The 23,430-nt window shown below is 33.9% G+C and overlaps 2 protein-coding genes and 1 long non-coding RNA gene across 4 annotated transcripts; 1 reads left to right on the forward strand and 2 right to left on the reverse strand.

Annotated features, from left to right (window-relative positions):
- Window positions 1-1,428: 1,428 nt before the first annotated feature.
- On the reverse strand, window positions 1,429-7,977 carry LOC147076722 (uncharacterized). Its single transcript, XM_085941337.1, has 3 exons — window positions 7,707-7,977; window positions 5,858-6,004; window positions 1,429-3,711 (listed from the first exon to the last, which is right to left on the reverse strand). The coding sequence occupies exons 1-3, from the start codon at window positions 7,863-7,865 to the stop codon at window positions 2,671-2,673; spliced, it is 1,347 nt and encodes a 448-aa protein (XP_085797463.1). The 5' UTR covers window positions 7,866-7,977; the 3' UTR covers window positions 1,429-2,670.
- A 5,249-nt stretch (window positions 7,978-13,226) lies between these two features.
- Window positions 13,227-23,325, forward strand: LOC147076723 (uncharacterized). Its single transcript, XM_085941340.1, has 3 exons — window positions 13,227-13,417; window positions 18,380-18,511; window positions 21,854-23,325. The coding sequence occupies exons 1-3, from the start codon at window positions 13,247-13,249 to the stop codon at window positions 23,096-23,098; spliced, it is 1,548 nt and encodes a 515-aa protein (XP_085797466.1). The 5' UTR covers window positions 13,227-13,246; the 3' UTR covers window positions 23,099-23,325.
- LOC147076724 (uncharacterized) lies at window positions 20,557-21,632 on the reverse strand. 2 transcript variants are annotated; one of them, XR_015069693.1, is made up of 3 exons: window positions 21,319-21,632; window positions 21,123-21,207; window positions 20,557-21,041 (listed from the first exon to the last, which is right to left on the reverse strand). It is a non-coding gene; the product is annotated as an uncharacterized LOC147076724 (long non-coding RNA). The 2 variants fall into 2 exon arrangements; XR_015069694.1 differs by having other exon boundaries at window positions 20,601-20,771.
- Window positions 23,326-23,430: the final 105 nt, after the last annotated feature.

The raw sequence follows: 23,430 nt of genomic DNA on the forward strand, positions 1-23,430 counted from the left end.
GTTATTGGACAATCATTGCTGGACAGCAAAAGAATATTTCGGAGATGCATGATTATTCATCATTGATATGGGATACAGTATATATATTTTTAAACTATTAGTGTTATTAACTATTAGTCGTATTAACTAAACTTATAATATAAATATATTATAAGCAAGGACAAGACGTTTATTCATATAGTTATAATAATGGTGTTACAATCGAAATTACTATGGACTAATATGAAACTTATTTTCTGGAATTTAATGTATAAATCAATTGAAAACGTTATTAGTTATTTTGTTATGAATCTTCTTTTTTTTAGTAAATACCTAATGTTCGTTCATCGGGTGGCGCATATGGACACCAAGTAAAGTCACCATAGCCGTTTTCTATACCTACCAATTGAATTTTGAGATCAAAACGATAGTAGGTTAGTATCATTCAATCTGAATTGAACAAATCAAATGGGACCGTTTGGTAGAATGTCCATGGAAACGGTTTTTGACGTTTGACAGATCGTCATTAGTCTCTGAACCGTCCGAATCGGTTTGACGTTTCATGTGAAACCATTTTTTATGGTCCGAGAACGGTTTGATTTTCAATGATACACTGAAGCAAACGTCAAATCTCAAACAATTTCCGGTGTATTTTCTACTTATACAATTTGTACGTATATTTTCTATGGTTTAGATTGATTTGTTTGATTCAGGTTGAATGATACGAACCTAGTAGTTAATATTATCTAAGAATATTATAATTATTAACACTAAACCTACTGTAGTAACTATGCAAGAATTTAATACTGGACAAGTATCACTTTTTATAGATCAATATTAACTATAATAAAATTATATAATGTCAAAAAATTTATAAAGCGTCAATCTGAGGAAAAAGATCTTGGCATAATTTTCGACTATTTATTATCTTTTCACTCGCACATCACATCTGCGTCTCTAAACTAAACACAAGTAAGCTTTTAGGATTCATCACATGACAAGCTAAACCATCCAACAATTTATTCAAATGTAATAATATGTACACTCTCCGTCTCATTAATGCGTGGTATTCTTGAACATGGCAGTGTTGCCATCTTTTCAAAGTGGAATTATAGTAGATCCTCCAAAATTATAGTATTTGGGGGGAAAATATAGTACGCGTTGTCATTCTATTGCAAATGTATAGGTTTTTTGTTTTTCAGAAAAAATAACGAAGAATTATTTGAGAAACTCAAAGACCCCTTTATTTTAGGAACCTCTTCCGACCAAAAGTGCTTACGGAAGAATTCAAGAAATTTCATTTTAAACCAAAGTCAAGGGATTTTTTTACGTTTTTCAAGCAATTTTTTTCCACGTTTTCCAAATCTGCTTATATTGCGAAATTAAAGTACTTTGCACCAATTTATCGAACGGAAATCTCGAAATTTGAGTACTTTTTACATATTTTTTCCGATGTTCAAAATTATAATATTTTGGGCGTACTATAGCTGTTTTATATCGTACATAGTACGCGAACCAAAATTATAGTAAATAAAAACTATAATTATAGTACGGTTGGCAGCACTGAAACATGGATCTATTATCTGGAGTCTTCTTTAGAACGCGTCTATGAGAAATGTCTCTGATATCCTTATTCTATGACATACAACACTATTTTCCGACTGCCTTTTGAAAAGGCATGCTCTCTTTTCACTCTCTTGAATCTCGTAGGTCACTTCTGCTCTTGAAACATTTTACTTGTTCTCACGGGGGATGCTTTCCAATCCTGACGTCCTAAAGAATTTGAATGTATATGCACCCGTCAATTATCTACGTGATCGCAGCCACGACCTATTCTGGGTGAAAACCGTTTTCTCGTGTCAAGATGTGTCGTGATCGTATGTCGATCTTAGTTTATAACAGAACGCGTCAACGCGGTAAAATTATACTGCCAGTCTAACGGGCATGCCCATATATATTATATATTACGTTAATGGGTTGATACGAAAAATAAGTTTACATCAATCAAATTTCAGTACGTTGTTTCGAGTAAGCCCGATCGCAGATTTAAAAAAGTCTCGATTGCCACATGGCCATAAATCAACAATGTCAGTAATGTTGCAACTCACTTTCACGCCCACAACTGAGATAATGAGGTCACGAGTCACTGTAAATGTATCTCGGGTCGAAACGAATGTTTGACCGCAAAGGTAGAGCATCTGCGCATACGTCACAGAAACATTTGCTGTATCACAGGCCGGACATTATGTTACGTTTAGCCAACAAATTACATCGAAAAATTCGACGTGTTGCAGTCACAGATCACAATAATCACATTTAACACTCTGATTTAAACGAGCGAGTATAAAAACAATTTTGTAAACCTTATCATTGCTTGCTTTTATAACACGTATATAACGCGAAACACTTCACATTAATGTTTTTACGACGCACCACGATACGGTAGGGCAACTAATTTTACTACACCATCAAGATATATCATAATATATATTAAACAAACAGGAAGCTGCTGCTATCCTCAGTTCTCTGCTGATCGAATGAAAGCTACCTCGTTTACATGGTTGCTCCATGGCACAGACGATTTTCCGCTATATAGACAGCCTTGAAGGGTGACCATAACAAATAATATGTGAACACAAAAATGAAGATGCGTCTCGAAGATATTTTAAACACCCGTTCATAGCGTAAGCATTATTTCACCGTCGAATTGATGTTAATGTCTTTATTCTTATGCATATTGTTCCTATGTCTTTTAAGCGAGCTCGCTTGCGTGCATTTAAATTCGCATTCATCGCATTTATACGGCCTTTCTCCGCTGTGGACCAAAGAATGCGTTTTCAAATACGCAGCGTTGATACATGCAAAACTACAAATTTCACACTTGAATGGCTTATAATCTAAATGTACGTATTTGTGTTTCTTCAAATCACTCGCCCTGAAACACTGGTAAGAACACATATCACATTTGACCTTTTTTTCGCTTCCGTGTATCTTTTGATGCGTTTTGAGATACGTCAAAATCGTGCATTTATACCCGCACACATCGCACTCGTACGGCTTATCATCGTTATGAATCATGATGTGTTTTTTTAACGAGCTCGAATTTGTACACTTGTAGTCGCATTCTTGACATTCGAACGGTTGTTCACCTGTATGTATCAACAAATGCTTTTTTAAATTACTTGACGACGTGCATCTGTAAACGCATTCAGTGCACTTGAAGGGCTTTTCTCCGGTATGAGTCATTCTATGCTTTTTCAATGCACTGGCTTGAGCGAATTTATAATTACAATCAGTGCATTTGAAAGGGCGTTCCCCCGTGTGCATTAATCTGTGACAATTAAAATGGTGCAGGTTGCTCGTTCGGAAGCAACAATCTTTGCAGATAAATCTCTTTTCGCCGTCAAACAAAGAATCGCTTTCGCTGATCAATTTGTGTTTCTTCAAGATGTCCGCGGATGGAAATAGCCTGTAACATACGCTACACACGAAGTTCGTGCGGTGAAAATTGGGTCTGGTCAATTTAATAACAGCTTGTTTGAGAAAAAATTGTAATAAATCATTTTTGACTTCTTGTCCGTATGACGCTTGGCCCAACAAACTTAAAGAAATTGTTCCATAGTCGATTCTGGCATTTGTATCGATTTGGTTTTCTGTAGAATCAGCACTGGATTCAGTTTTACATACTACAGTCTCAAATAATGGGGCGCCGCTGTCTTTCAGAGCCATCACCTGAAAAAAATATTTCAAATATATACATATGTTACGCCGAATGTGCGAAATTGACTATTACATGAAATGGGCAAAATTTTGCCTAATTCGTATAATAGTCAAGCTCGTTGCCTTATTTAGAATTAGGTAAATTATCTGCCGGGTGCGTGATTTTGCCAGGGTATGGAATTCTTCAACTGTCAAAATGACAGTAGAAAATGTAAATTTAATACGGATGGTTTTATTAGTTATAATTGGACATAATATATTATTATTAGGTTAGGTTAGGTTTTGTAATTCTGAATGTCCATTTTGTGAATGTCAACAAAATAACACAAACAAACAATCGACCATTGCACCATTGATACCCAAGCACGAATCAAATCGCAAAAATACCTTTTAATAAAATTCTTCCGTTATCATATTATAGTTCTAGATTTTTTTTTGGGCATAGTAAATGGATATGAATGTCATTGTAGTTATTGATTGGTATATTTTTATATAGATAATCAATGACATTTGACACATTTGGATAGTTTGATTAGTTGCAAAAAACACCACCGGAGCGTGACCATATATTTTGAATAATGCATGAGCTAGGCAGAAAAATTACTGCCGAACTCGCGCAGTCGGCAGATATTTTGCCCATTTCAGGTAATGGTAATTTCACACATTCGCCTTAACACATACAATAAATACGTTAAAAATATAACTTTGAAGGATAGATATTAATTAATATAAGAAAAAAAATACCTAAACCTTGAAGGCTAAAAATATTAAACATGGAACATGCTCCAGCGTGTTGGTTGCGAATATCAGATTTTCTGTCTACTGAATGCTGGTTTTCCAAATTCGAAAGAAATTTTATTTGTGAAATTAAACGAATCCAAAGGTTTGAAACAATTTTTCTTTTCTGCAGACGAATATTATGTTTGTTGTTCTGTAAGCGAACTAGTGAACAATAATAAAATATTAGGCTGTGGCGGCGGCGAACACCGTGGCAATACTACTGAACGCAGTGTTGCCATCTTTTCAAAATGGAATTATAGTACAGAGCCTCCAAAATTATAGTATTTGGGGGGAAAATATAGTACGCGTTGTCATCTATTGAAAATGTATAGGTTTTTTGTTTCTCAGAAAAAAATAATGGAGAATTTGAGAAACTCAGAGACCCCTTTTTATTTATGTAAGTACCTCTTCCGACCAAAAGTTCTTACGGAATAATTCAATATATTGCATTTTAAACCAAAGTCAAGGGATTTTTTTACTCCAAATCTGCCTTTATTGCGAAATTATAGTACTTTGCACCAATTTATCGAACGGAAATCTCGAAATTTGAGTACTTTTTAAAAAAAATTTCGATATTCAAAATTATAGTATTTTGGGCGTACATATTTATATCGTACACAGTACGCGGACCAAAATTATAGTAAAAATACTTGTCTTGCCTCGAATTGCCTCGGAGATCATGAGTAAAACATGTTCCATGTCAAAATAGCTAGTAAATACTATAGATAATACGATACGATAGAACCAAATGAAATTGTTAGTTTTCCATTAGCATGCTGTGAACCAGCGCCATCTTTAGATTAATAAAGCCTGAGCATAACTTTTTGCGCAAGCAACGAGTGGTCCACTGTTCAGCTGTCAAAATCAGATCCCAGATTGCTTGACATATTGATTCGCCCTTTCTCGTTTCAAATTAAATTATATAAAATTCTCAAATCAAATATATTAACTATCTAGTGTTATATATAAATAATATACATTCCTGTTGTTCATCAGCTGTCAAAGTCAGACTAGTCCTTCACACAAAAACCGGTGGTAATATCGATTTCCAAAAAATATGTAGCATTGATCTATGCATAATGCTAGTGTATTATTTATCATGAAACTCATCTATCCAAATCAAACTATTCCCTGTGTGAACACGACAGACGCGTCAGTATGAGCACTCTATAGAACAATGACAGGTCATCAAAGACAACAACGGGAGGGGCGGAAAAGGTAGGACCAGTCGTTGTGAATGTATCGGCTTTCTACAAAAGTCGGCAATGTGTGAACACAAAGAGTGTGTTACCTTCTGCGTGAGAGACAAACAAAGTTTAATTAGCATTATTTTAACACTAAAGGAAGAAGAAGATATATTTTATCGCCTATTACTCACCGTTACATTATTTTGGGAGTAAGAGCATTCGCCATGACGTGAATTTTCGATTTTGATCATTCCCTCGTCTTCGATTAGCTCCTGTTTGAATTGTAAATACTGAAAATCGGGTTCAGTTTTTACAGTGACGCTATCAGCAATGGAAGTCTGTAACAAAACACAAAAAAAACAATATGTACTATATAATTAACTATTTCTTTTATTCAATGAATAATTCACAAGATTTAAGAATGTATCATTCTAATTATTGAACATACATAATTTTGAAAAACACTTTCTGAGAGACTATATTATTGGATTCTCCAATATTTACGTTACGTCAGTTAGTAATCGAAGTTATAGGTACCTATTTACTTTGATTTAAGAAACAAAAATCGATTGCCAAAGTAGCTTGATTTGGAAGAGCGCTGATGAGTAGGTATTAAAATTGACCAACAGTTAAAATTTGTCGCAATTAGTATGTCACTCCGTAGCATATTGGTAAATGCGACGGATGGGGCGTAAACACGGGAGATATAGGGTTCGATTCCCCCTCGGGGTGGCTTCCTTTTTTCAAAAACGATTTTTTTTTTGTTATAATATCTGATAATGTATTTTTTTAATAGTTTAAATATTTCTACTAAATATTTCTACAACGTTAAAGAAATGTCCAGGCTTATGCTGTGAAAGTACCATAAAACCTCCATTTTGACCAACGTGGAGCACGTGGGCCGTTAAGGGCTGCCTAGTGACGTCACTGATTATTGTACACCAACATTGATTAGATGACAGGGGGACTGTTCCAGAATATACTAGCACATGTAATGTAATATACACTCTGAAGACCTTTGCACGAAGACATATTTTAAATCAGCGATTTCCAAACTGGGAGGCGCGGAGTGTTGCGAAGGAAGGCGCGAAAAGTTTCACACAATTAATTAATTAATTTTTATAATAATAATTTCACGCAACAGGTTTGCAGTTTGCAAATGCTTATTTTATAAAACAGCCGCTAGATATAAACTACATAAAACAGTCCTATAAAAGGTTTTTTTGCAAACCTGTCTGAAAATATGGAGACTAATTTTATAATACCTCACTTCTATAGTGTATGTATCTCGTGAAAAAATGAAATAAAAGGGTCAAATCATAATGTTGACATTTGAGGCAAATTTGTTTAGGAACAATAATTTTGTTGTTAAACTTTTCTTTTTAGTTGAAATTAAAAAAAAATGAGTGAATAAACCAATGCAAGGACCACTAATGCATTCACTGATTTAAAAAGACAAAATTGGAGCTTTGGAAATCAAAATTTAAAAAAAAATAAGTTTGCCATGTTTACACTTTTAAATGATTTGTGCGCCAGATACATTGAAGCAAACAAAAATCTATTTACTGAGTTCTTGGTTAGTTTGTTAATGCACGTTCCACGTTATTTTATTATAGTAAAAAAAGGTCACATACATATTGTTACAAGACTTTTAAATATGTGGTTATGCGTTGCAATTTGATGTGATACCTATATGATGATCGATATACTTAAATGATAATTTTTGATATATGATGATATTTAAAAAGGTGTCTGTATTATTTAATGAAATAAAGAGGCGCCAAAATTAGATTTTTTGAAAAGGGAGGCGTAGTAACAAAGTTCTGAAACCACTGTTTTAAATAATAGTACTTTTCAATCATGATCGTGTCATCTGATACGCACGGCATGAAAATCTAACGGATAATCGAACATTTTGTATAAGAAAGTTGATTCCAGACATCTAACGTTGTATTACGATACAACAAGAATTATTTCTATTGTATTCTTTAATTGGTAATAGAATATACCTAATATAATGTCTTTTTTTGCGAAACTTACCCCTGGAACGCAGCTGTCATCGTTGACAATCTCTTGTTTAACTATAGAAGTACAGACTTGTGGAGTATTTGGACCTTCTAATGGGACTTCCAGCCAACTAGGACTTTGCTGCCCATCCATATCAGCGTCTTCTTCGGCAAGTTCCTGTTTAATATCCATTTTAATTTTATTAATAACAAGAGCTGTCAAAAAAGACTAGTCAAAATTCTCCACACGGCATTTCTGTAACCATAGACAAGGGAGGGAAGCAGATGCAGTGTTGCCAAGTCAAAATTTAAAATTTCAGTAGAATGTGACAAAAAAATTCAGTAGATTTGACAAAATATCAGTAGATTTCAGATTCTGAATACCTACTCATTGAATGACCAATTCTTTTCTGGATTTTCAAAAAATTTCACGTAAAGTAATTAACGTCTCGTTTTTTTTAGAAAAAATTCAGAAAGTTCAAAAATAATTAGCGAGGGCTTCAAGAAATATTCCATTGCAAACTTATTTTCCAAATTTTCATTGCATTTCATTTCATTTCAGTGCATTAATCATGTCAAGTTTACTATTAACATAATCATGAATTTACTCACAAATATTTTAGAAAATGCAATAAGTATATCAGATAGGTATGATTTAAAAATAAGGAAAGAACTCACCTTGTGCAGATAACAAACGACCTTGATGCTACTTTAGAATATTATGGTCTTGTAATAATAATTATGAAATAAAATAACAATAATAAAACTATTCATCACCATCTATTTATTGTTTTATTTATTGTTTGTTTTCGTTATTATTGTTTTCTACACAAAATAATGTTAGTTTATAATACGATTTATCACTACACTTAAGTAGGCACCTAGTTATTTTTATATCACTGGTTTCACGATTACTACTAAGGACAATTTAAAATGTTTTCTGAATAACAAATGAATCAGGAAAAATATTTTAAGAAGTTCAAAAATAATAGGTATCAATATTAACGAACTTGTATTAATAATTTTAATATTGCTATAACTGCTGCTATCGGAGAATGCTAGAATAAAACTGATGAAAATTAAGGGCACAGTAGAAACCATTTTCGACTGTCTAAACTCTAAACAATCTGATGAAAACAAAACTATAAAAAGTAGGTACTAGGTAGGTACCCAGTTGTTCCTTGTTCGAGTTTCGAGATCCCATTATTTGGTGTAATTAAAATAATTTCTAGTTATAGAAAGGAAATCTCTCCATTCGCGATGTTTTATTCAGTTTTATTTTCATTCTAAATATCATGAGAAAGTTTTAGTTATAGATATGCCACCATAAATTGTCCGGTTTTCGAATTTAGTACTAAGCTCACCACAGTATAAAAAATATTGAATGATATACCTATCAAAATCAGCATGTGGCGCTCTCACTAATCGGAAGACTTATAAATTGTTATATCATATAATTATGTACATTCACCTTTACTTGCTGAAAGGTTCTTGAGAAACCTGACCTAAAATTTTAAATTGCTATTCAGTAATTAATACCTAACCAAATTAAATGTTCAAATTTACTTTATGTACCTGAGCCGGATCCAAAAAGTATCATTCATTCGAACTTACGTGCATAAGAAAAATATTTGAAACCAGAAGAAAAAAGTTTTTTTGCGTTCTAAAAAAAATATTTGTGGACAAAAACCCTTTGTACTAACAGTGATTGAAATGTTTGAATAATGTCTCTTGTTCTTCGGTTTCCTTCTTATCAGCTTATCACTTAACAATGATGCAATTGTTCATCCCCATTAAATTTTATTTTTGCTGGTCACACATAGCATAGCATTAAAATATAATGATTATTGAGTCATGTTACGTTATGGTGTGACGTTTTACGTAATAAATAATAATAGGTAGGTATTAATTTATTATTTTCTAAGCAATGATGATGTCAGTGGGTTAAAATGCCGGTATTGGGTAGCGTAACAATGCATCCTTTGTTAATTTAGAAGCGTGTATCCAAATCAACAAAGGCGTGCGTAAATCTTTTCAACTTTATTAATAAATTCACCATCGTTGACTTAAAAATATGGGAAATAGCCAAATATCAGTAGATTTCATGAATTTCGAAAAAAAATCAAAAATTCAGTATATTGGCAAAAAATATCAGTAGATCTACTGAAATTTCAGTAGACATGGCAACGCTGAGCAGATGCTACCCAAATATTGTTGCCAGTATAAAAAAAATTTCAAGAGCGTGATTTGCCGTCTGCCGAGTAGTCGAAAATTCTTCGTTTTGCTTTTGCGTCAATGACATTGAGCTACTTTACAAGCTGTCTGTTGGCGAATTTAAAAGCGGGCGATTCAGCTACTGCGATTCTGATGATGACACACAAAACTTTCCATTCGACGAGAAGCCAACGAGCAAGCGACTTTTTTAACAGAACGTAGTTCGTTTTTTTACCGGGAGATCGCTACTACGCTCTATTGCGCAGACGCAGTAGGTCCACACGCCGGCGTAAAGCGTATAAAGTTGACCGGCTTTCAACTTTTCTCGGTAGATTGTTTACAATCTGCTTGTTCGATGATGACATTGGGCTGTAAAGACAGGCAGATTGTAAATTCGCCAACAAGCAGCTCGTAAAGTAGCTCAATGTCATTGACGCTTTACGCATAATATTTTGAAGTAAAAAATAATTACTTTACTGTGATCTTCGAGAGATGATAGCACTAAGCAAGCGTCATCAGTTGTTGCGGATCCACCCTCTCGGTTTCCAAACAAGACGTCATGTAATGCTTATGTAAATCAGCTTCTGATGTAAGTTATGCTGGAAGGTGGTTCCCTTGGGATTTATAGACCTAATAGATTGAGCAAGTGACTAACATCCATTTCTCTTAAAAACAAAATTCTATAAATACAACCTCTACCCTGTGGAGGCCCATAATAATGATCCTCTGAGGATCGAACATGGTGAAGTACCTAGGTAGTAATAGTAGGTATGCTGTTATGATTGCTCAATAAGTTAGGCTCTTACGATTCTGTCCATGATTTTAGTATTAAATAAGTGAGATGAATAAGTCTAACACGCAAAAGTGAGAAGTCTCTTTGTTTTTCAGGATCACGTCCTGGCATCATGTGGGGTGAATATAATTGAATACGTGTATTAAATAAGGCTATAAAATAAGTTCCAAAAAGTAGTATTGCCTGTAGTTACAAAATACCGAGTCAATGCAGTAAAATTTCATGAAGCAGACCTTTCGAAAAATGTAGTTTTACAGTGTGAAGTAATCACGGCAGCTTCAATAATTTTAGGTATTAGGAACTCGCAAGTGTCAACACACCATCGTCAGCTATTTTATATTGAATGCCATTGACCACTGCAGTGCTACTTACACCATTATAAATAAAACACGCCAACGGACTTACAACATCGACAGGTTTAATTATTTTGCTGTGTTTTTGGCGTTAGTATGTAGAATATTTTTCTATAAAAATGTCAGTTTTTATTATTTTGGTACTTAGCGCCTTAATTAATACACGTATTCAATGACGTTTAGATGGTGGTGAAAGAAAACGATGAAAATATTAGCAGGGTTTGCTGATTGTACCTAGGTCCTTACTTAATTTATGAGCCATATGGTAGTTTTGAACTACCTACCTACTAACCGCAGTTGTGATGATGGAAGGGGTCGTGAAGCGCAGATTGAAGACATTAAAAAGCAGGATTCTTGTAAATAGAAAGTTTGATTTTTGATAATCCAGTAATTTGTAAATCCGATTAGTTGTAATGTGCCAACGAGCAAATTTTATTGTTATTATTTGCAGTATAATCCTGAAGACGTCGCGATGATCACGCTGGATACGTCATTCTTTCTGCTGCACCAAAATAGGCTGATGGAAGACCACGCCCACTAAGTAGGTACTTCGGCTAAACGCCAGTGGAAAACAGAATGGTTCGATTGACCGAAATGAAAACTTTTCAAAATAAATTTAGTCGTTTTTTTAGAATTATTAATAACCATGTCCATGCTTTTTCGTACAAGGTGGTTGATAGTAATTTTGAACAATCATAAACATCTAGGTTTAAAGAAAAACGCATAAATATTGTTCCCTACCGGGAATCGATCCCAGAATTCTCTGGTGGAAGGCTCGTGCCTTCCACACTGCATCACGAGAACCGCCTTAAATTAAGTCGTTAAATAATGTTCGGACTACTTTCTGATTGCTACATAATAAAGCCGAGAGCTTGCAGCCACTGCTCTGAGATATCCGCTTTTTATCACTACTGCAAAGAGGTTTCACAGTCAGTGATGTATCCTGAACCTTGAGAGGAGCGACATGGAGAGGAGAGGTGGAAATCATTCTGTTTGACTTAGGGGAGGTGGTTTGATGGTCGTGGTGACCTGCTCTGGTCTGAACGTGTGAAAAAATATATAAAGGCGTCCGTTGAGCGGCAGTCAACTCTCTGACATATCTGTAGGTTGTACCTACCTAGGCATATGTTTGCATCTTTACTTTGTAAGCTCTACGTTCTGTCTTAATTCATATAAAATTACAATTAATTCTGTTCATACGTCTCGATTTTTGCCTATTGCGTTGGAATCTATATTATAACTCTCCTGTTGCTTAAAATTGTATTAAATTCATCTTTATGTAGGTATCTACACAATAATAAATAGGTAAGTAAGTACCTAGTGCTTTGCTGAAATTATGTAGGTAGGTACAAATATTAGGTACCTACCTATTGTATTTTTGAAATCTCTTACTTTAAATTCAAAGCAAGATGGGACCCAGACGAAATATAAATATGGGTTGGTAATTGAATTACCTATTATTCCAAGTTTCATCGTCGCCATACGTCATTAACACAGAACAGATTAATAAAATAGAATAATAATTATTCCGATAGGCTATCCCCAACATTAAGGGTTTTGAATGCCTGAGTGTCCTACGAAAATGAAACACACATTATAGACGTGGAATAGTGTGTGTTGCAACTTTCAAATACACCAATATTGAATGAGCGTCAGTGAAAACACCAAGAGCAGTTGTCAGACCGAAGGACAAGCGAATTCTCGACACGTGTTTAAGTTTATCCCATATTCTTCCACATTCGAGGTCGGTTGCCTGTTACTCCACATTCTTGAGGTACCTATTTCTGTGTTTCTGGTCATGAATGTTAAAACGGGTGTCGAACCTTGAATTAATTATATATCTATATTAAAGCTCTAGTTATATAGAATGTAGATAACACCAGATAGACCATAGAGAGACCATAATAATTAAAATTTGTCTCTCCAGAATAAACGTGTCCACGCGGACGATTTCCTCCAATATCTCTTTTAATACTTATCTACATGATAATACTACATGATGCAATGTTTAGGAATATTCATATGTGCCCCTCTACAGAAATCCAAACACGAAGGACCCAGACTACTGAGCATCCCAACACTGGATCCAGCTTAAAAAAATCTATCAATATTTTTTACATGAAGGAATTTTTCAATATGACATTACTATCGTCAATAATAATTATTAGTCTCAATATACTGGCAATACAGTTCTTTAAGATAATAAAATATCCTATGTCGTTAAAAGACAATAAAATGGACATAAAAACGGAACCAGCTGATTGTTTCGAGCAAGAGTCCAAGGAAGAGTTTCATATTGATCAAAGGAGCAGCTTCCACGAAAAAATTCATGGGGATACACCACGTATGAAGCAAGAAAACGATTTTACCAGTCGACATTATGAAGTAAGGTTATGTTTATTTGACATTTAATTTATCACCATTTTCACAACGCGGCGATATTATGCATTTATATGCATGCAGTAATCTAAAAAGACGCTTTTAAACGTTTTTCGTTCAAATCCAAATCCCAATCAAAATCATTTTTGCTATCCGTTTCAGTCGAGCTGTCAGTTAAACTGTTGTGTATATGCACCGCCATCATTAGATTAATAAAGCCTGAGCATAACTTTTTCCACAAACAACGAGTGGTCCACTGCCATACTATTTATTGATAACGTACTTGCAAGCAGAGTTTGGTATACTATAATGACTGAAGAGTATAAATAAGTTATTAGTTATTGTCGTTTAGAATCGACTGTCACATTGACAAACGTCCTAGTGTATTATGATATTATTATACACAGAAGAAGTTTACTTACTTTGATCGTCACTTCCAATTATTGATAACACATAACCACTAAATCAGATGAACTCCAAGGTCTCCAAGATACGTAAAATAATCTGAAATAAATCTGAAACTAAGAATACTCCGACAAGTGAACACGGCATACGCATCAGTAAGAGCACTCTATAGAACAATGACAGATCATCCATAGACAACGGGAGGGGCGAAAAGTAGGACCAGTCGTGTAATGCAGTGCTCCGCAACCTTTTCCAACCCATGGCACACCAAACGTCTTCCCAGAATTCCGCGGAACACCACACGTAAAACAATACAATAATACACCATGAATATACATGGACTCCACATCCTGAAGGGGGACCCCAGCCCAAGGTCTTTGGCGGGGCCCCCTACCTATCGCTAAGGTTAAAGACAGTAAAATAGCGTTTTTCAAATAGTGTTCGAGGTAAAATTAATGGTATTGATTTTATGTTTAGCGATTTTTTGTATGGATTCCATTAATATAATTATTATGGTGAGTTGTCGGGTTAGGAATAATTATTTGTCGAGTATTGATACAATCATAGTAAATTGTGTCCTACAACCACATGTTTTAAAATATGAATACTTACTAGGGTAGTAAAATAGCGCCGCAGGTGACTTTTTTTGACTCAAAAATGGGAGCTGAACTGCGATAGCTTTGTCGGAAATCCGAGGATATTTTTTATTAACCGAAATCCAGAAAATAGCCAATAGAACATCGGCGAACTTCAGTTTTAGCGTCCCGTCGTTTATCAATTTAACAAATTCCTCTCGAATTTATAGGAAAAGCGCTTCTATAGAATTTTCGGCATTGGTTGCAAAAGGGTTTCGTATCCTGTCGCATTTATTGTATGAAAGTACTGATGAAATTTCTTTTGCAGCAAAGTTAAATGTTTTTGAGACGGATCCAAAATTAATTGCTTGTTTTCAATGGTGGTTTGGTAGTTCCTTTGGAACATTTGTAGAAATCCTTGTCTTAACTCCTTCTGCCAAAGTTCCATTTTATTTTTGACTTTTTTTTTATCAGAACACGTCAATATATTTTCATTCTGAACTTGCATTGTTTTATTAAGTTCATGCAGGTGCTCAAATATATTACCAGCCATGTACGAAAATTTGGCTATTGCACCGCGGCACACCTAGCGTCGTCTCACGGCACACCAGTGTGCCGCGGCACACCGGTTGCGGAGCACTGGTGTAATGTATCGGCTTCCTTCAGTGGGCAATGGTATATGCAAAACTGAAGCGGCCGACTGAAACCGAAACGGAGACGAGACGGGGTGTGTTTTCTATCAGTTGTCCGTATCCGTTTTTAGAGTTAGTGAACTTAGACGAAAGACTTAAAAGTTAGACAAGTTAAATTGTTGTGTAAATTACTAGGTCGCCGTATTTTTTCTACTGCTTTTCTAATTTTAAAAATACACCGCGTTTCAGAAGTGAACGGACCAAAACGGAACTGAACTGACATCTAAAAGGACATTAAGAAACGAAAACATCACAACAGGGATTCCTAACAATGCACCATCGAGCACTTTTACGTATGCCCACGGATTCATCTGTGCTTTAAGGCTATACCTCAGTTGTGGCATGGTCTAAAAATATCTTGGCTAGGCGATGCGCGGATTGCGGGTGCAAATGACGCATGCCGAACGAAATATAATTTGTCATATAAATCCAACATGCGTCCATTTAATGTTCTGTTAATTCTTCCATTAGTAACAATAATAATATATTCATTGACATGTTTTCATTTTAAAGTAAATGGGTAACGCTTTAGTCATCTTTACACGATTTTAGAATAATTAATACCCCCGTCACCATCACGAAACAAATTGACGTATTCACACCTCGACGTTCGGTCTCCGAGTGATAGCGAGACCAAAATTTCGTCGCGCCTATAGTTGAAAATTATTTGCCGTTTCACTGAAGCATCGCCTTAAAAAACAACAAAAATATGATTGTTTTAATATTTTTTTAAATCGATTACCTACCTTTCGCTGTCTGTCAACGCGAAGCAGAGTCGGTACATCGAGCTGTTTGACCTATCGAGCCATCTGACCTGGCCGCCACAGAAGCTTTATAAATAGGGCCCGGATTTATTTGCTAGTGCATGTTTTGTTAGGGTGTATGCACAGCTATGAGAGTTGCACAGAAATCTGTTTTGAAAGACACAGAATCCAAAAATAAAATTTTATTGTGCATATAAATGCATAATTGAGACGTTATAGCATATTTGAGACATCAGTGCATATTTCATAAATAAATGCATATTTTAGAGCTTTTGAATGTATAGTTTTAGTTTTTTTTAATTATTTTATCGAAATGTTACTAAGTTAGGAAGGAAGATAGTTTAGATGCACTTGCATTTTTAATGTCATCTCCGAGCTGTGGATTTATCAGTGGAAAAAGTGAAGTCAACTCGGGCACTATTATTTAAAGTTTGCCCAAGAGGACGTTGAGAGGTAGTTTTCCGCATATCGATACCCTAGTTCTATAGGGAAACAAGTCAAAATTTCAAGGTTTTGAGTTAATAATGCCATTCAATGTAGAACGGTTCTATCTTCATAATTCAATAAAAAAAAATCAAAAAATCTATTCAACGGGTCAAAAACTCAAAAAACCGTTTTTGGGATTAATCATTAATTCAAATATTAACGGGAATGTCTGAGTTATTTATTTGTTAAACTGTAACATTTCATTTTGCATTGCTAAGTTCATTTGAACTAAATAAAAAATAAATACATTTACTTCAAAAATCAAGGCTTTAACATCGAAATGAAAATTTGTTCAAAATTTTCAAAAGCCATTATCTTGGAACAAGGTATTTTGAGTTATTTCCCTATAGAACTAGGGTATCGATATAAACAAAATACTGACAGATACCTACGCGGAAAAATTTAATGCCAGAGATAATATTGAAAAAAAAATATTTTTTTTTTCGGGCAAAAAACAGAAAATAGTATTTAGGAATAGTTAAGTGTGTCGTTTTTGTTTTTTCAGTTATGTTTGGTTTACATTGTATTTATTATTCAATTATTTGTAGGTACTTGTGAAAAAACTATTTTAATTTGAAATAAAAATTGTAATTGATTAACTTTATATTCTTTTTTGTGTTTTTTGTTCTGATATCGTATTATGTTGATAAATTATTAACTAGTTATTCGATTTTTTGTCAGTAATATTGGGTAAAGTGGGTGTTTACAATTTTTTCCACCAAAAAATGTCAATTTTTTACTACATATTTCTTCGGTTTTAGTGCATATTTTATTGATTTTAAGTGCATACGTGCATGCATATAACCATGTTTTTTGTTGCATACAAATCCAGGCCCTATTTATGAATTAATAATCCGGCATCATACGTCACTTGCTCACGTCGTTTGGCAGTTTTATATTAACATTTGAATTATTTTTGTTTTTTATTTATTTCTGTCTTTTCTTCATACTTTTTTCTCATGGGTACCTACTCTTAACTTAAAGTCTTATAAAATTACTGGTGATGCTATACACAAGCGTAGAGCCTCGTGATACGCTCAATAAGACCGATTATAGTGCGGGGCGGGTAGGTTTGAAGCAATGACATTAATATGGATGAAGTATCTAGAAAAAAAATGACACTCACTTTTTTGTCGGGTCTGCCGAATGGTTCGGTTCGAACGGGTTCGTTCAAATGAACATTGACACTAGAAACACTGTTCTAACGCCATCACAATAAAGGTCATATTGCTATAAATTCCCGATGCGTGATATCGCATAATGGAAATTGCGTGACGTCTACCTATACATGTGCGAATGCCGCTATGCGCGAATTTACGTGCTAGTTACTGTATTGAGTGCGTTGTCCATTAATGATGTCATTAGTTTGAAGGGGTGTATCTTTGTATTGCCGATGCTCTAATTATAGTGATGAGCTCGAGCTTCTTTGTGATTGTGTACCAGGACGTTTTTCTTCTACCAGGATCTCGCTTACTTCAAATTTTATTTTGAATGATATGTTGCCAATATTCTAAATCGTGGGGTTACTGGAAAAAGTTGGTTAATCTCAAAATCATGTTAGGGAGTAGTAATTGAACGTAGTTATGCATAATGTAGCCAGTCCATAATAATGTCGAGCCGAGATAATGGCACTTTAGCAACAACATGATATTACAAATGTATGTAAAATTTATAATTTTAAATAGTATTTTATTTCAAGAAAAAATTGTTTGCGGCTTGGCTATTTTCAGCAGAACGTAGAGAAAACCTTCTCGCATCTGATCTATATCATATCTCATTTTTTTTATTTTTTGTGGACTGGTTACTTTCTACATAATTGTAATTTGTTCTATATCATATCGGACAGCTTGATTGTTTTTCTAGTAAAGGTACATATTTACATTTATACACATAATCCGTTGTTACGCTGGATACCTAAATTATCGACTTGCAAACTTTTGGCAGCATCCCCATGAATTTTGTTGACCGTTTTCATCCTCCATTCGTAACTTTGTCTTGCCGGCAGAATATGCATAACATGAATATTTTTTATCTTAATTTTTTCAGAATATAAAATCTGGGACTGATTTTAAGCAGGAGGGATTCGAAATCAAAACGGAGAATGTTGAATGCACAATGCGTCCATTAAGCTATCAACAACCCGGATGTTCATTCATTGAATACAAGTCTCTAAGTCAGGTACTTACATAATATTTTAATTGTCTATGTATACATATCACGCCCAATGACATTAATATGGACGAAGCATCTGGAAACAAAAATGACACTCACTTTTATGTCATGTTAATGGAAATTGCGAAATTTTGTCACGTGACGTCTACCTATACATGTGGAAATGTCGCTATGCGCGAATTTACTTGTAAGCTACTGTACTGAGTGCGTTGTCCATTAATAATGTCATTGTATACGCCTGATTATTGATACCCTTATCACTTCAGTGGGTCTATTCTGTACTTATCGACCGCTAAAGTAATAAAGTGATAGATATTATTAAACTTAGGGTAAGTTTGTATCAAAGTTTTAGCACTTATTGTAATAATTAGGTACAATAGGTTGGTTGTAATTGTTGCAATAAGCGTAACATTTTAACAGCGCCTCGCTTGTCGCTGTTAAAATATAGCACTTATTGCAACAATACAATTATTGTAATTGTTACAATAAGTGCTAATACTTTGATACAAACCTACCGTTAGTTTGATAATATCTATCACTCTAGCGGTCGATAAGTATAGAATAGACCCACAGGTACCTAAACTTAATGACAGACGACGGGGATCGAGGCAAAATCTCTTTAGATTTCCTTATACACACAATTGGGTCAAATTAAAAACAAAAGTTCTTTGACCATGTAGTCATAATGTTTCTTATAAACTATTTTTAAGTTATACTTCTTTTGCAGCGTTTGGTAGAGAGTGAAATTGTGAGCTGCGCGCGCATACCGTTACGAAAGTTCGCGACAGTATGAAGTCAGCTGTATACAAACGCAAGTTTGAAAGTAGAATTGTTCCGTTGCTTAGGCAATGAATTTATTATTGTCGGCCATTTGCAATTCCTTACGTAAACAAGCAATTAAACGTCAGATTGACAGTTGTTACTTTAAAAATATAAAACAACGAGAAATAATTATATAATTTAGTAATATAAATTAAAGTGTGTAGAAATAAACCAACGGCGCTCCAATAAGCGGCCCTTTTGCTTGAGTGTGTAATTTAACAAGATAATTCAGAGCTACTCGAAAAATCTAGATCATCACAAGTTTTGTACCTACACACACCGAAAACGAGAATGTAACACTATTGAATATACTCGTACATAATTTAATATCTCAGAAACATACATTATTATTTTTAAAAAGACGCCGCCCACGATGGCCAATCGGTAATGTGTCGGTTTTGAATCGTGGATCTGGGAAATTCATATTTGGTTTTCAATGTGTGTTTGTAGTCAGAGTATGGAGATAATAAACCGAGCATGTGTCTAACACACATTTCTAGTAAAAACAAAATAATATTTTTCTATACAACCTTCACTCTGTTCAGTCCCATATTTTATGACCCTCTTAGGATCGCACATGATGGTGAAATTGTAAAATATAAGTCAATTGGCTTAAGCGTCGGCTTATATATCGTGGGTCCCAGGTTTGAATCCTGGGTGTGGCAAATACACATTGTTTTTCAATGTGTGCTTGAAGTCGTATGGTACTAATAGGTTGAGCAAGTGGCTAACTTCCATTTCTGGTAAAAACAATAATCTGACGTTCACTCTACAAAAGCACATATTATCGTATTAGGACATGGTCGAACGGAAAAAAAGAACTTATGTATTATTATATAATATATAAATTTTTTATATCAGTTTTTATTATATTGTAATCTCGTCACCCTAGAACAACAAGGTATCATCTGGCATTTATACCAAACTGAGATATCGAGCTCCAAAGTTTTGAATATGAATAAAATCTTAACTATATGCAATGAAAATTGGTAGATATTAACAATAATATTATTATTGCATTATGTTTGTATTTTCAAAGCAATGGATACTAAATATATCTGATATTATCTAATCCAGACATTAAAATTTTGCGATAGAACCTAATTGCTCTGAAAATCGAAAAAAATCAGAGCAACAAAGTTCTATCTGATTATTAAACCTTGATGTTGTGAAAATATTTTGCTACAGGGCTTAATTATTGTGTTTAAAATTGAATAAAAATACCCTTTTCGATTAATTCTTTATTAGAACGACATTAAATTAAACATAGTTTATGAAAAATGACAGGACGTGGTATAAAAAAATGTTTCATAATACTGAGATTTAGAACAATATTAATAGTTTATAAAATGACATGAAAGTATTTTCACTTTCAAGGTTTTTGTTGTTAGAATCCATATGATCCATGATGAACGCTCCAGTGTACTCACATAACTTCACAGCTCTGAAAAAAAAGTTTTTATGATAATAGACTGGCATACAAAAAATAGTTTCACAAAACTATTATTACGAAACCTCTCAAATTACTCAATTTTTAAATGAAACTTAATAAAGATATCATTGTATTGTCACTGCAGTGATTCATGAAGTAATAATTAAATAGTTTATGAAAAGAGCTATTGCAACTATTATTATTTAGTCAATATCATCGCCAACATCTATGTTTTCTTCGCAAACAACATACTCTGCAACTTCTCCAAGTACTTCCACCTACCTGAATAATAAAAAGGAAAATATATATGAAAGAACAGCAAATAAATTAAGTAAGTACTCATTTGAAAAGAAACATAAGTACCCAAAATCCTCATCAATTGTAATATCATCAGACAGTACCTATAACTTGAAGATCGTTTATATTATCCAATAAATTGAGATTGTTGCTGAAAATAAAATAAATAGATAATAGAATTACTTATATTAAATTTGAAACTAAATAGAATAATTTATTGCAATACATGAATAACAAAAATAATACATAACCTCAAACTTACCTTGTATTTAAAGCAACGATATTGTAGGTTGGTGAGGTATATTCGTAGTAATATCATCCTCTTAAATGTTCACAATACCCCTTTCACTTAAATTATTGCTCATCTTTATGTTATTTTTATTAAATTGTTGAAAAACGAAGCGCGAATATTTGAGAGAAACGTACTAGTTTGACAGCTGAACGGAAATGAAACCATATTGCTCCAAAAAAATTTTTTTTATAGCAAATGGTCCATAGTTGCTTTCAAATTTTAAATCGAACCATATTGTTCCAAAACAAATTACCAGTGCATCTGATATAGAACTTAAATGCCCTGCTATGTCATAAACCATAAAGATTTTTTTAAATCTTGTAATACAGTTTTAAAGAGAAAATTATTATAAGAATTTTGGTACCAAAAAGACAAAATTGACCAAAATGCCAGATGATACCTTATTGTTCTAGGGTGACGATCTCACAAAGTTTTTGCAGTACATATAATTTTTTTTACTAGGTACTCTTTTGTTTGCATTGAATTGAATTATTTTGATTTTCAGAAGCCGCTATTTATCAAAAACGAAGGACAGACTGCAATAAGCGACATTCAATGCAGTAGTTCGTATAGGAAAACATCTAAAACATCTGACCAAAGGAACTGCAATATAGAATTGGTTCAATGCCAGGAGAGTAAACTATCTGTCATCTCTGAGAGTCAGCTTCCAAAGCGAAATAAAGAAATTGATATTCACGAACAAAACATTAAAATAGAAATATCGATTGCGCCTGAAAAAGAATTGTGTCTGAGGTTGAAAAGAGCTTCATTTTATAAAAGAAACTTTGTTTGTGACGTGTGTTACGATTTTTTTTCATCTGAAAACATTCTAAACACGCACAAGATTGGACACGACGTGTCGTCATGTAGCGATGATACAAATAGATGTGAAATAAAACGATTCGCATGTAATGAATGTGACCATATAACAACAAACATTTCCCGTCTGAAACAACACAAAATAGTGCATAGTAATAAGAAACCATTCAAATGCAACATTTGTGATTATAAATCTAAGCGAAAGTCTAGCTTGAAAAAGCATGAAATGATTCACACTGGTGAAAAACCTTTCAATTGCAATGTGTGTGAATATAAATCTAACCGATATTGTAGCTTAAAAAAGCATAAAATGATTCACACTGGCGAAAAACCTTTCAATTGCGATGTGTGTGAATATAAATGTAGCCGATCTAGTAGTTTGAAGAATCATAAAATGATTCATAATGGTAAAAAGCCTTTCAACTGCAATGTATGTGAGTACAAATGTAACCGATCAAGTAGCCTAAAGTTACATAAAATGATCCATACTAATGAAACTCCTTTTCAGTGTAATCTGTGTCCTTATAAAAGTACAAATTCAAGTTGCTTAAACAGACATAAAATTCTTCATAGCGGTGATTTTCCGTTTGAGTGTAATTTATGTGATTTCAAATGCAAAGACCCCAGTAACTTAAAGAGGCATAAAAATGTTCATAGTAGTGAAAATTCTTTCATTTGCAAAGTTTGCGATTTCAAATGTAAAAGATCTAGTGATTTAAATAGACATGCTGTGCTTCATAGCGGCGAACTTCCGTTTGAGTGCAGAATGTGTGATTATAAATGTAATGACTCCAGTAACTTGAGGATGCACAAACTGCTTCGTCATGGTGAATTACTGTTCCAGTGCTCAAAATGTGATTATAAATGCAATCGACCAACTAATTTTAAGACACATCAAAAGATTCATAGGAGAGAACTCGTAAATCCCTAATGAAATTGAGTTAAATCATTGCTGACTGAAGTAGTAAGCCGATACATTCACAACGACTGGTCCTACTTTTTCCGCCCCTCCCGTTGTTGTCTATGGATGACCTGTCACTGTTCTAAAGAGTGCTCATACTGACGTGTCTGTCGTGTTCACACAGGGAATGGATTGATTTGGATAGATGAGTTACATGATAAATAATACACTAGCATTAACACACCTTCTACTTTAATGTAATGCATAGATCAATGCTACATATTTTTTTGAAATTGATATTACCACCGGTTTTTGTGTGAAGGAATAGTCTGACTTTAACAGTTAATGAATAACAGGAATGT

The sequence above is a fragment of the Rhyacophila brunnea genome, unplaced genomic scaffold, assembly GCF_057557595.1.
Source record: "Rhyacophila brunnea isolate RB1 unplaced genomic scaffold, BYU_Rbru_1.0 scaffold_13, whole genome shotgun sequence".
Classification (NCBI taxonomy): domain Eukaryota; kingdom Metazoa; phylum Arthropoda; class Insecta; order Trichoptera; family Rhyacophilidae; genus Rhyacophila; species Rhyacophila brunnea.